This window comes from Patiria miniata, unplaced genomic scaffold, assembly GCF_015706575.1.
Source record: "Patiria miniata isolate m_02_andy unplaced genomic scaffold, ASM1570657v1 HiC_scaffold_3, whole genome shotgun sequence".
NCBI classification, from domain to species: domain Eukaryota; kingdom Metazoa; phylum Echinodermata; class Asteroidea; order Valvatida; family Asterinidae; genus Patiria; species Patiria miniata.
Window position 1 is genome coordinate 15,777,763 of NW_024037069.1, and position 14,468 is coordinate 15,792,230.

A 14,468-nucleotide genomic window follows, 5' to 3' on the forward strand; every position below is an offset into this window, starting at 1 on the left:
CCCACCCCCTAACCCCCACCAGACAGGATATGACGTACCCTTAGCCCTCGAGTCATTGACTCTCTGTAATCTCAATGAAGCCATGCTCTTACACTAGTTACAGCGTACCGTACATGAAGCTTGTTGATCCGCTTCAGATGAAGGGAGACCTCCCAAGAGGAGTGACTGGATTTAGGGGATGCCGTCTGGCTGCATGTAGTTTGGATTATGGATCTCACGATGGAGATTTTTTTTTAGATTGAGGCTGATATGACATTGTCGCTTTTGCACTTTGTATTGTTATGGGGGATTTGATGTACATGTACGTACATGTTGGAATAACTTGTATGGAAACTATTTTTGCTCGTACACAAAAGTTTAAAACATTTGCAAGGCGGGTGAGTGACCGAAGACCCGATATAGAAAGCGCCCGCTGATTGGTCAAAATCTAGGAGGTCAAGAGGCGGGGTCTTGCCTACATGTAATTAATCAGCGAATCTGCTCACATATCATAGACTACCCGTCCCCCCCCCCCCCTCTACAATTCAAATGTTTTGCCAGAAACCAGTCTTTACCACGCCCATTGCATACCAATGAAATAGAATCATTGCGTGCACGATATGTATACAAAGAACATTATACTTAGGAGGACATTTTTGTAATACAAAAAAGCATTAAATTAAAAAAGTGCTTTCAATAAAAACGGGTAAACACGTCAATTACTGCAATGATTAATGTCTTTACAATGTAATCGGAGTGGTGATACGGCAGACGGCGACCTCATTTCAAACAACCGATGAGCTATCCAGATATTTGTCTACATGGATTCATTTGTGACTGACTCTCCACCAAGTATTCGATCATGACTACTGACAACAGAGCATACACTGTGCGTGAAGTTTATTGGAGATCCATTCAAGATGGCATTTTGAAATGTTAACGATGCTACAAAGCTGTGCGGTAATGAGGACGTTCTGGATGTACCGGGTACATGGTACAGGATTGTCTCCATGTGTTTCCCCTGCAACCAAAGAGAGATGTCACAATGATTTAATTAGGACTTGGCAGCAGACCAGACCCAGATACCGGACATTGCCAACATCATCCTGTGTGGAGAAACTTGGCAGAGAGAATATTGCTTGAAGGCCGGTTCATGCAACACAAGTGTGAGGGTGCAGCAAATTTCATGAGTTCAACAATTTCAACAATGATTTTGCATTACTACGCTTAAAATACCCCCTTCTCTGGTTGACAAATTCTGCTACGCCATCACAGCAGTCAAAATCAATCAATCGCCTTTTTTTTTTACTTGGCTCGGAGAATACTGCTTGAAGGCCGGTTCATGCAACACAAGTGTGAGGGTGCAACAAATTTCATGAGTTCAACAATTTTAACAATGATTTTGCATTACTACGCTTAAAATACCCCCTTCTCTGGTTGACAAATTCAGCTACGCCATCACAGCAGTCAAAATCCATCAATTGCCTTTTTTTTAACTTGGCTCGGAGAATACTGCTTGAAGGCCGGTTCATGCAACACAAGTGTGAAGGTGCAGCAAATGTCATGATGTCAACATTTTTAACAATGATTGTGCATTACTAATCTTAAAATCCCTCCTCTGTGGTTGAAAAATTCTGCTACGCCATCACAGCAGTCAAAATCAATCAAGTGACTTTTTTAACAGTTAAGAGTTCAAGGTCAACATTTTTAACAATGATTTTGTATTAGTACTCTTAAAATCCCCTCTCTTTTGGTTTACAAATTCTGCTACGTCATCACAGCAGTCAAAATCAATCAAGTGACTTATTTTAACTGTTAAAGAGTTCCCTTGTTTATTTGATATAGCCATGCTGTACCTACCGGTACCAGTTTCTTTTTTTGTCTGTTGACGGAATTTACATAGTCACAATGTTTACAGGAATGTGATATGACTGGGTTTTTTTACTGTATACAATTGCATAGCAGGGGAAGTGGAAGTAATTTTTGACTGTCTACCATGACTGATCAAACAATGGGAGGATTTAATGTGCGTGTAACATTTGTCCATGCACAATGCCTGTTATTACCAGTGTGAAAGGGGGAAAAATTGATGTCATAAACATACAATGGGAACTGAAGATTTTTCCACAACTTAAAAATTAGTTTGCATTGGTTGCATTGTGACATACTTATCATACATTGTAAATGTGCACATTAACCCTCACCAATTTTGGGGATTTTGGTAGGCAAGCCATGAGTACCGAGTCCATCAAAATCCACCTATAGTAGTGGTAGTCTTGTGGTGGATTTCAGAAGAATTGGTCCTGAAGCATTATGTGAAGCAGGGTCAATGATGGACTTTGGCGGACTTGGTCCAGTACAAGTTTAGTAAAAGACACTAGGGAGTTAGGGTTAATATGGTACCGGTTTAAAATGTTATCTTCAAGTAAAGTCGTATCCTTGATTCTGATTGGTCGATCCATGGCAACAAGATGAGGCTGCATTGCACGGTCCATATCGCACCCTGCGTATTGCGCTATTCCAAGATGCGAGCGACATTCCAGCTGCATGCGCTGAAACTGTTGAAATGTTCATGTAAAGCGTGCTACTGCGCGTCAAGTTTGCTTGAAGATAAATTCGTTATCACACTTGCGCACATGGAACATGGAAAATTTAGTGCGTCTGTGTCCCACTTACCACTCGGCCTTCGGCCTCGTGGTATGTGGGACACAGATGCACTACATTATTCCGTGTTCCTCTCGCGCTCGCGGGATAACTTATAATATACATGACACCACACCGCACACATTTTTTTCACCGTTGAATATTTCATTCTTCTTTGATGAAAATCTCAGGCCCCTTTCAATTTACATACACGTATACATGTACCTGGTACCTGGTCACATGCATTGAACAGCAGTTTGCACCAGTTCAGTATTTGACAATGTACCCGGTACCTGTACTCTCTGTACAGCGATTTAGTGCACTAGGCAGTGCACGTGACTTGATTGGTCAGTGAATGATTTTGACAAGCAGCCACATTACTGTGCTCATATGAATCCTACACGTGGGCCATTCCAGCATTAAGCCATGTCTGTGAAAGAGCTTTTAAGAGCTCAGTGAATAAACCTAAAAATGAATTTTTTCAAATTTTGTATCCATCATCTACCGTATAGCAATGGTCGAGGAGATTACAGTCCAGGAGTTTTGGGGCATTTCTCTGAATCATTCATAAGATGTAATGGTTAATAGGCTCTATTACCAGGTATGCAACTTTTTCTCAGATCCGCTGATTTCCTCGTTTTTTCACTTTGCAGGAAGGCCATTACCAATTGAAAAACACTGTACAAAGTCTTTTGTGGTTTGGAGTTTCCTTGTTTTTTCTAAATTCCCAGTTGCATGCCTGTATTACAAACATCTCACTTCCTTTCATAAATCACTGGTATTTGCCCATGTCCGTAATAGTTTGCCAGGTGACTCAATTATCCCCTTACTAAATTATCACTTTACTAAATTATCACTTTAACATCGGAATCAGAGAATGAATCAATTAAGATTAATAACTGAGCAGGGACAGGTAATTGTCATCTGCCCTTTCCAGTCTCCAACGTAATCAACGTAATTTATCTTTTCTGCTTCCCGTTAACAACCCCCCCCCCCCCACCTCATCTGCAGTGACTCCAAGACACGGAACGACCTCAAGACACTCCCCGTACTACCTCACAGCACACTCAGGGAGCACCCATCACTGCCTTACTGCGAGGAGAAGATCATCTTCTATTACCGGCAACTGGGAGGCCTCAGCCGCGGACAGGCAATCATTTGGTGAGTCTTGCGTTCATTATCAAACGACAAAACTCACAGACTATAATACAATCTTGATCTTTGACAGACTTTGGCATTTGTGGATGTCTGAATGATTGTGCCGTGCCTTTTTTTGCAGATGTACACATGTAATTGGCAATTTATACATCATGCCATCAGGGGCCAATTTCACTGCGCTGCTAAGCACAAAAATTTGCTTAGCACAAAAACAGTCTGGCTTATAGTAAAAGCAGTTACCAGCCAAAACTCCACGTGATATATTGCTTGTGATTAGTATTCAGCTGTTGTTTGCTTTATAGCATGAAAATCACATGGAGTTTTGGCTGATAACCTGCTTTTACAAGCCAGACTTTTTTGTGCTAAGCAAATGTTTGTGCTTAGCAGCGCCGTGAAATTGGGCCCTGCAGGGTTGTGAGAAATAACCCCTCAGAGAAGAGTTTGGGTTGGACTGGAGTACAGGACCCCTGCTTACTAGTGCAGACGTCTTAGCCTATAAAATATTCTACTTAACCTTACCTGATGTTACTTCGGCCTTTCAGTTAGAATGGCCAGTTTACAAAATGTATGTACAAGTACCGTATACTGGTCCATTACTGGAGCATACCGGTACTTGTGTCATAATGTCCATGGCAACCTACTTGCATCACTTTTTAAACAAGACCGCACATATGGGCTCTGTGTGCAAACAAGAGAGGGCGCTTTTTTACCCCATTTCGAGGGCCCCATTGACGGAACACTTCACGTGTGCGTATCATCATCATCATGTCGGTTTTAAGGCCGTTGTCCAGTCTGTTCTGGGTTGGCCTCGTACTGGTTCGTATCGTGCACAATATGCACGACGTACTTTAATCTGAATGTGTACGGTACACAAGGCCATAATGTCTTCGTGTGAGCATCAGGCATCGTCAGCAATGCGTTCAAATGTCTCGCCAAGTGGTCTCCCCCGAACTATCCTTTTCTTAACGGTAAAGGGGTACATGTGTACTTGTGCACGGAGCCCATACATGTAGATTATGCTGAAGTTTTCCTCAGCTTGACAGTCCCTGCAGAGAAATCAGACATTTTTAGTTATCTGAAGTAAAGATTGTCTGATCAAATAACGGGAAAAAGAATTCTTTCTCTGTTCTTTTTTGTCTCATCTTAAAAAAATAATTTAAACATTAACTACAAGTTGCTGGTACTTCTGTGTGTCTTGACTGATGCCTACGCTCTGTCATCATATAGCGATTGTCATCTGAAGCAATGCTCCCCCAAACAATAATAAAATAAACAAAAAAACTACCGATGCATTGGTAAAGACAGACTTCCAATTTTGGATGATGACAGAAACCAAAACTAAAGATTCCAGACTGAGATAGCATCCATATAAGGGACTGCCCTGAAAAAAAGGATGAAAAAGATTGGGATTTCATGATAGGTCATGACGAATGACGATGGCATTAAGAAAAAAGGCCGTCTCACATATTTCTGCACTCTCAGCGTGCAGTTTAAGAGCCTCCGCTGAGAAACACGGAGGCGGCAATTTATTCCTGAAATTGCCGATCGTGTGTCCCGGGGAATGCAGACAAACCTGTGTGAGATAAATTACCTGGGCATGCTGGACGGCACACCCCTCGACACTTGGTTGCATGCGTGGGATGGTCTGGTCACAGTCTGAGAAGATAAAGATTTATAAAATGCTGAAGTGCATTCTACATGTACATACCGGTGCATGTAAGATTGGGCCGTCGTTATTGATTGAAAAATTCAAAAGAGGCTAACATTGTATCTAGTAAGGCCTAAATCGCCTATCATGCATTCTTTGCATACATCATTCTATAGTACATTGTATAAGATTGGGGATACTTTTGTTCTCCTGTCCCTGTTGAATAAATCTGACATCTTTGATTTCATAATTCTGATGCACTCCTTAATGCAGTCATCCTCCAAGAGTGATTATGAATAGCAAACTACCTACCCAACAAATACAAATTTGTTTGAGTCATTCCGGTACTTGAATGGCAAATTACAAAGTACCAAGGTACATGTAACAGGGACAGAGAAAAAGTCACACTTTGGACCCTAAATGTATAGAATGACCAATATGTTCACATAGGCTTAATGTCATCGTCACAGAAAACAAAATTCCGGCAATTTTAAATCAAATTCCCTGCTTACTTGATGTACATGTTGATACAGGATGTATAATGCCAAAATTATCATTTGGTTTGTTTGTTTGTTTGTTTAAAAATGCATTTCAGACAAAAGTATCAAATAGACAAATATCTTATGATAAATGTACATGGAAGCATGTACAATTAAACATCATTCCTAAATTGGGCCACCCAGTTTGTAAGCACAGGAATTTACGTTTCCATTAGCATAATTGTCCTCAATAGATTTGAAGATTTGGATCTTTTGCAGGGCTCGGACGCGATACTGCACGTCTGACTGCCACATCGATCTTCACTGTTCCATTACGCGTCGGGAATAAAAAAAAAATAGCACACACCTACTCTTTTACCTCTTCACACCATGCTCCTATAATGTATTTCTCATGCAGTGGCAGTTGTTTCAAATAGTGTGACCTGTTACAGTACTCGTACAAATGTATGCATTGTCATGTATTCCTTTAAGCATACTGGCTTTCTTGAGGATGTACTTTTGTCTTGCACTGTTACCCTGAGAAGGAAATTTTGATGTGTGTCAGAAAAGTGCGAGTCAAGTATTGTTTAAAAAGTGCTTCATGCTCAAGCTGTGCCAATTATTCTAATATTTTCTTGATCATGGAATATCTAATTTGTTTTTGCTTGATTGGAATATTTGAAAACGAAATGCAGTGAGAGAAAGAGAGAAGACCAATTTTTTTGATTGGTGAATAATTTGTCTTCATTTTACTTGTTGATCCTTGGGTGAAATCATTGCTTGCTACTGGCGTCAAGGCTGTGTATAAAGGTGATTGCTTTTGTTATTTCTATGTTGATCAGATATTCTCCATCCTTTTGCTTTGAATATTTGATCACATGGAAATTTGTGTATTAGACTGTTGAATTGATTGAAAATGGCTCAACCCTAATGTTGTACTTGTACGTGTACCCAGACTTGTCAGGAACACATTGAGACAACAGTGTATAATGTGCTCACAAAAAATGTGTATACATGTGCATGTACCGGTACAGTATGTATGTAATAGCATTAGGTTAGGATGCATCAGAATCTCTTGTCTAGAGCCACTGTCTAGGTCTTTGTCAATTACAACTACATGTATATTGGAATATAGTTTTGGACAAGGCCTTAGACTAATACAGTATGAAACAAGCCCATCTGTTGATCAGGGGACACGATTGATTTTGACGGTGATTCAGTGCGATGAGTTGGCCCAATTCTACTAGAATGTCCGGGGTTATTATGGAAAACTGAGAGCATTGACCAGCTTACGATGAGGATGGTGTCCTAGATGGTACGGTTCTCCTTCCTCTTATCCAATCACGTCGTGGTTATTAACTCTGATCGTTTGTGAGGCTAAGGATTTTGTGGTGATGACCTGCGGTGGGCTTGTGGTTTCGTGGTGAAGTTGCAATGTTTGGCTTGTCATGGTTTTAGATTGGGAAGAAAATTTATTAATTGCATGTAATGTTGAAATGGTGCAACAGGTTGCAGTATTAAAAAAAATAAATCTGATTTAAAAGTTTTGATAGAGGATTGGGGCAGGTACATGTACATGGATTTAAAATCTTTTTATTATTGCTATTCATGATTATTTACATCAACATGTGTAAAGTTGAAATGTGTATTTTTATAATGTAACCAATTTTTTCATGATTGAAATTAAACCTATTCATTATATTAAAGTTTTTTTCTGTTAATGGGATTGACCGAAGCTATAGTAACGTGTATTTCAGAGGTGAAATTGATAGTTGGGCATCAGACATTCACTGACATTTAACTTTGTCCTGAAGAAATTTTGAACTGAAAGATCATTCTTAGTGCATGTGGCAGCTCATAATTGAAACTGCTTGGTCATTTCGTCCGAGCAGTTTTTTTTTACACATAACTTCACCTGCTGGCATTTACAACGTACCAATGCAGCTCTGCGATGTAAACCTCTGCCCAATTTCGCAGCTGGGCCAACAGCCCCATTCCCAAGCTGTTGCCTCAAACCCTGGACGCTTGTCCAACTGCCAAATTACCCCGGTACGGACGGTCCAACTTCGGAAAAGGCGACGGAGCTGCATGCTAACACGAAGCCAATGAAAAGCTGCAACAGCAATTCCCACTTTCCCCGCTTTTCCTATTTGGGATCAGCTGGTAGCTAGTGGAATTTGATTAAATGCTGTTACATTCTGTCGTTAACCTGCAGCGTGGGACATTTGGGTAAATGAATTCCCTATGAAAAAGCCCCCCCCCCCCCTCCCCCGTCCCCACACACTCACACATATACGTACATGAATTCTTGTTCCCTAGTTGTGGGGACATACATTGTACATACTACACTCGTCTCCATGAGGTGTTTGTGGGGACTGAAAACACTGTGGGGACAGCAGAAAGTCCCCATAACTCGGTTATAATTTGCCCAACAATAAAAATCGTCCCCATAAAGTGGTGTAGGCCTACCGGTACCCACCCACTCTTCAAAATTTTATTTTCAAGGTAATGTACAACATTTGCAAACATCACAAAACAAAACTACCAAAGTATTATGAAATAACTTACCACTTGACAGTAAGTGACTAGTCTCAAGCATCATGTGATATCATGGCACCTACCGTGCTGTCATTTTCAAGGAAATTTGAATTTTTATATCAATTTCCAACGATGGTCAGCCGACCATCGTTGGAAAAAACTGACCTTTTTCCCCCCAAACACTGCCCCCAATTTACAAAATTTAGTTTGTCCACATTTTGTTTGCAATCCGTTACACATCCGTGAACGGGTGCAAGCCAGCTAGTCTGGTTCCCTGATCTGACAATTCACTGACGTCTATAAATTGCTCCATTTTGTCTTAAGTAGGGTTAGGGAACCAGACTACAAGAACAGCCATTTTTTTCTTGGTTTTTTCGGCATCAAAACTTAAAGGGAATATACATCATTTGCTTTTGCTGTAATTTTCAGAAATGGATGGAATTGGGGGTTGGAAATATATAGCAAATATAGTTACACTGACTTTTTTGAGGTTTTGGGTTCGAAAATGCTATAAAAACCAAGAAAAACAATCATTTTCCTGTAGTCTGGTTCCCTGACTCCATATAAGAAGAAACAGAGCAGTTTACATACATTGGGGAATTGTAAGGCCAGGGAACCAGTCTAGCTGGCTTGTACCCGTTCATAGGTGTGTAATCGATTGCAAACAAGTGCGATGGTCAATTGGAGCCAGTATTTGAAAAAAAGCCAGTGTTTTCCAACGCTGGTCGGCCGACCAGCGTTGGAAATTGATACAAAAATACCACTTTTCTTGAAAATGACAGTATACCAGGTGCCATGATTTTACAGGATGCTTTACACTGTCATTCACTAACAGTCCAGCAAGGTATTTCAAAATGATTTGGTAGTTTTATTTTTTGATGTTTGCAAATGTTGTATTTTCCCTTTAACACTGGTCATTGTAACAATATTTGCTGTAATATAATGTACTAACCCCCAAATCCATACATTTCTGAAAATTACAGCAGAAGCAAATTACCTTAAAACAAATTTTGAAGTTAAACAAGTTCATTGTTGCTGTAGGTCATACAGTGTGTACATGTACATGTACATGTAAGGTTTTGAATGCATTGCTTTTTGTGATTGTAGTTGCATAAACTTGCAACACATTTTTCAGGTACCAGGTTTAATCTGAAATGTCCATACCTACACAAGGTACGTCGTTCCCCCCCCCCCCCCCCCCAGTACATGTTTAACTTTATCCCCTGCAAATAACAGGGGCCTGCGTGTTGTCGCACCTGAGCCAGAATGTCAAGAGCGTACGGTAAATCGAAATGCATCGCTTTTTTTTCATATAATTGCCCTTTCCAAGACATTTTTAGGTACCTGGTTAACCTGAATTCGCCAGACCTACTCAAGGTACATTCCCCCCACAGGTAAGCCTCACAGATAACGGGGGCCTGCATGTTCGAGTACTTGAGCGAGAATGTCAAGAGTGAGCAGGCCAGCAAATTATCTCTGCCTGGATTCTCTGAAATAAGTCTGAATAATGCATAGAGTTATTCCTTGCAGGTTTATTTTTTGTATAAAATATGGACTAAGATGCTCGCTTGAATACATTTGGGATGGCAAACAACATGCACAGTTCCACGTTGAGTCTGAATATTTTATCGAAGTCAAATCGCATGTGGAGTGCACCTCTCATCAGAGAAGATGGGCATTTTTGCACAGTTTGGACTACCGTTTGTCCTAGAATGAGCCCAATTGACTTATCGTGGCGGAATCGCGTTAGAATCACGTCAATGCAGCTTGTGGAATATTGTCCAATTACATACAAATGGACGCGAAACGTGCGAAATCTGAGACAAGCAAAACTTAGTGTACAAAAACTCCAAAGGGTTGTCTAAGGGGCGTGGCTAACTCACAAACAGCGATAGGTCAATTGGGCTACAAAACGCATTTTAAAGGAAACAATATTAAATGGAAAGAGCATTCAAAAGTAGAATGTTAAACGTCCACACAATCATCCGTTTTTTACAATATTCTTTCAAGAACCAGGCGAGAACAAATTTCGGGGGTCAAAATTTTGTCTCTGAAAAATCGAGCTGTTGACTGCTAGTTGTGAATGCAGTGGTTTGCATTCTGCGGACGTGTAAGTAACAACATTTGTGTTGGTGCTGTGTGTATTATGCGACACACACAACATGTATCGTATGTTGAATGGAAATAACTGGAAATATGCGTATGTCTGCCGTGTCCGATGTAAACGACCCAGTTTTTCGTCTTTTCTCGGGAAAGGTAAGACAATTGGCTAGTGTCCTTTTTACCAGACCTTTAAAGCAGAAAAAGTTAACAGTCTAAAACATGCATTTTTTTAGGGATTTCAGGCTGTAATGCCCCTTTAAAGTATACAAACAATAGTGTTTTAACGGGACATTCACTAATGTAGATGTTGTAGGGTCATTTGCTGAATTCATCTAGACAGCCTGCAAGCTATTCGAAAAAAAATATCATTAATTACCTTAATTTATTAACTTAAAAGACAAAACTGGGACAGTCATACATGTGCTTTGTCAATCCAATATCAGCGCACTTCCTATTAATTTCAACAGATGGGGACCTCTGGTTCCGCACTCCCATGTTTATTTGAATGCCACTCTGTTTGCACGGAATTGAATATTAACTGGAAGAACCCCGTGACATTCAGAAGAGAAAAAAAATACATCCGCTGATGGAGACATCTTAGATCAAAATGTCCACAGTGTCAGGGAGATGGGAAGATATTATGGTGTTCTCTAATGAGTCTGGCAGTGTGTGAGGACAGTAGTGGATATATGGGCAGGTTGAGTGGGGGAGTACAACCCCCCCCCTCCCCCTCCCAAATTGTCTTAGGATGCAGGAGAAATCATCATCTAGTTCAAACTTCTCCAGATCCCTAGCCTTTGGCATGCCTTTACTCAACCCCTCAAGTGCCAGTGTTTTATAAATGTAATTTTACCATTTCAAACAAATAGTTATATTTCTTTGGATGATTCTTTTTCTCCTATTCAAGTTTCATAAGTAATGTGTTAATTATTTTTAATTAATTGTTTTTGTGTTATAACTGTTTTTATCTGTCTGGCTTAAGAATGTGTGCATTCTTTATAATTGTACAGCACTTTGTGATGTCCTTGTGACATGAAAGCATTTTTCAATAATTAATATTATTATAATTCATTTGTGGCGCAGCACGGTCAATTTTATTGGGGTGCTAAATTTTTTTGAAAAGGGCACTTTCACATCCGTGTTGAAATGTAAACAGGGAGGGGCTGGTACCATCTGTCGATGGGGGCGCTGTTCAAAACCGACGATTACCTGTCCGCAAATGGCCAATATATTTTCAGGGCGATACATGTGCGAAATTCAGTAAAAGGCACCCAAAAACAACAGATGCCACAAAAAAGGAACCACTTCTTTTTAAAAAAGGGCACTTGTTCAGAAAAAAAGGGCACTTCTCAAAACAAAACAAAGGCAACTCTTTACAAATTATTGGGGGGGGGGGGTAAGCCTGTTGAAAAAAAGGCCATTTGAATGGAAAAGGCAGTCTTTACAAAATATTGGGGGGGGGGGAGGTAAATACCCCCCCCCCCCTTACCCCCAACCCCCCACTCCACCCCGACGGCTACACCTATGGAGTCGGTCTGTGATGGATTCAAGGAGGAATGCACCCCCTCCCCCATTGATTTCTAGGTTTTCTTTTCCCAATCCCAGTTGAGACAGTCTAGGGTAATTGGGTTGATATAGCCTTCAATCCAATGTGATATTTCCTTCCTCCCAGACAACTCTCTTCCACTTCATATTTTGAACTGCTATAATTGCATTTATTATTTGCCATGTCTGCCAGCTGTAGTCCACATCACATTTCACATGGTCATGTAGTTGGTTATCTAGACAAAAGGTTTTTGAGTGGAGGATAATGAAAAAATCTTTAGGGAAAGTAAAGTGTTCTTAAATTTGAAGTTTGTGGGGAATTTTAAGGTACAGTAGTTTTTTTTGTGCAAAATTCTTATCCAGTTAAACAGGAAAAATCTGACAGTATGTAGAATCCTTCTTTTAACTCATTCATTGGCTCATTTAAGGGTATTGGGCACCATTTGAAGAAAAAAAAATGTATTTTCACCGATTCCAGAAACAAGACAAAAATCTGATGCCGATGATAAAAAAAAAACCTGTTGAAATTTCAGGTCAGTAGATTTACTTTTTGAAAAAAACTGAGAAGACTCACTGCAAATGCATTTTAATTTTTCTGGACGCAAATCAAGGTTTCCGTTGTAAGCCCCAACCCCCTCCTAAAATGTTCATTAATACCTTTTACATGTAACTTGCACCCTCTTGTGATATGATCGGCACTTTGCCACTCCGGAAAAAAATTCTCAGGCACGGAAATTCAACCGAACTGAATTCAGTCAATTGGCGGCAGTATTTGACTTGAGAAAAAAAAAATTCGCAATGGTTTGGTAGTAACCATTGGGAAGAATTGATGGTAATTCCACTTTTCTTGAAAATGACAGCATTCTAGGTGCAATGATGTTGCACCATGCCTGTTACTAATATTAACTTGCAGACAAGTTGGATATTACTATTTTGGCAGTTTCATCGTCAAATGTTTGCAAAAAAAATGGTGTCCATTATCGTTGATGGTTTCAATCAGGATATGATATTCTTCCTTTGCAGTTTATGTTACCAGCGCTTATATTTAGTTGCTCTACAATGTCAAATTTCCACAACAAATGAGAAGTTTGAAAATATCTCCAAGATTAGTCACAACCACAAATTCCTTTCCTGAAACCCGTATCCTGTTTTGTCCTGAGAAACTCCACAAGCCCAAACCTGCAAATTTCAGGAATACACCCAACCAAAAATATTACACACACAGAATCTCTACTAAAAAAGACAGCTAACATTTTGGTTGACTGAATTTTTTGTGTATTAAGTTGACAGATTTGATTTAGCCCAAATACAGTTGTCCCTCCATTCGTTTGTCATCACTAATACTTATTCTGTCAATTCTCAGTGTCCACTCAGTGGACTGTGGGTTTTTCTTACAGCCGTCTTGGGAACAATAATAGCGAAGAGGGTTTGATAAACAAGCAGGCCTTTATTCTACAGTACGCAAGTGTGTGTGAGTCATGGTCACAATGTACATGTAGGTGATAAAAAAAACCAAGCCAGGTTATCTTGTGTGTGTTTTGTTAAAGAACGCTGAATGAAAACTGACATTGGGATGGGATACTGGTGTGACAATGTGGGACTTGACTTTCAAGGTTCAAGGCACTCTGTGTGCTTTTCCCGAGGTGAAAAAAAAATTGTAAAGGATAGAAGGATACATGTACATGCAGGCCAAATTCGACCTGTGAGAACAAGTTAATTGCAATGTCCATGGCCATGTATGTACATGTACATGTATGTACAGCAATTAGTGTGAAAAGGCAAATCTTCTCCACAGGTCGTTTCCTCGGAATCGTACTCTGAGAACACACGTTCTCATTCAGCTTATGCAGCTACGAGATATCACACACTGAATTGACGAATAATAGCAACCGCGCACACGTGTAATGTCAGTGCTTGCGCCCATTCATGGATTCACCCAATCACAAACCAACTACTAAAGGAAATTTCCCGTCTCTGGAATCATCTTTGGAAATGACCTTCTTTAATTGTTCTCTTCAAAATGACAGCATGCCAGAAGAAATAGTTTCACAGGGAGTTTAGTGTCATTACTATCTTTAAACCAAGTAAGCTTTTTAACAATAATTTGGTCAGTCATGTTTTGGATAGCTGCAAATGATCTACTCTGTCTTTAAGTTGTCGAATGGAAACTCGGACTGTTGGACAGTTTGTTTTGTTATAGGAACGGAAACGCATTCAGGGAGAAGCTGTGCAAATATATTGATCTGTTTTGGAGGTGAATTTCTTTCTGTTTTTTTTCCCCTTTATTTTCTCGTTAATCACCCTCTCTGCTCCTAATCTGTTTGTTTCACTCAGCGTGCCAAGGTTTACCAGCCTTGCAAGCAACCCTCAGGAGT

At 40.0% G+C, this 14,468-nt stretch overlaps 1 protein-coding gene across 4 annotated transcripts in view; it reads left to right on the forward strand.

Annotated features, from left to right (window-relative positions):
* Positions 1-14,468, forward strand: part of LOC119736891 (FERM domain-containing protein 4A-like) — a 92,276-nt gene that overhangs the window by 40,001 nt on the left and 37,807 nt on the right. For all 4 annotated transcript variants that reach the window (XM_038210908.1, XM_038210909.1, XM_038210910.1 and 1 more), the window contains exon 6: positions 3,634-3,783. In XM_038210908.1, the coding sequence (XP_038066836.1) occupies positions 3,634-3,783 (150 nt within the window). The remainder of the gene's footprint in view (positions 1-3,633; positions 3,784-14,468) is intronic.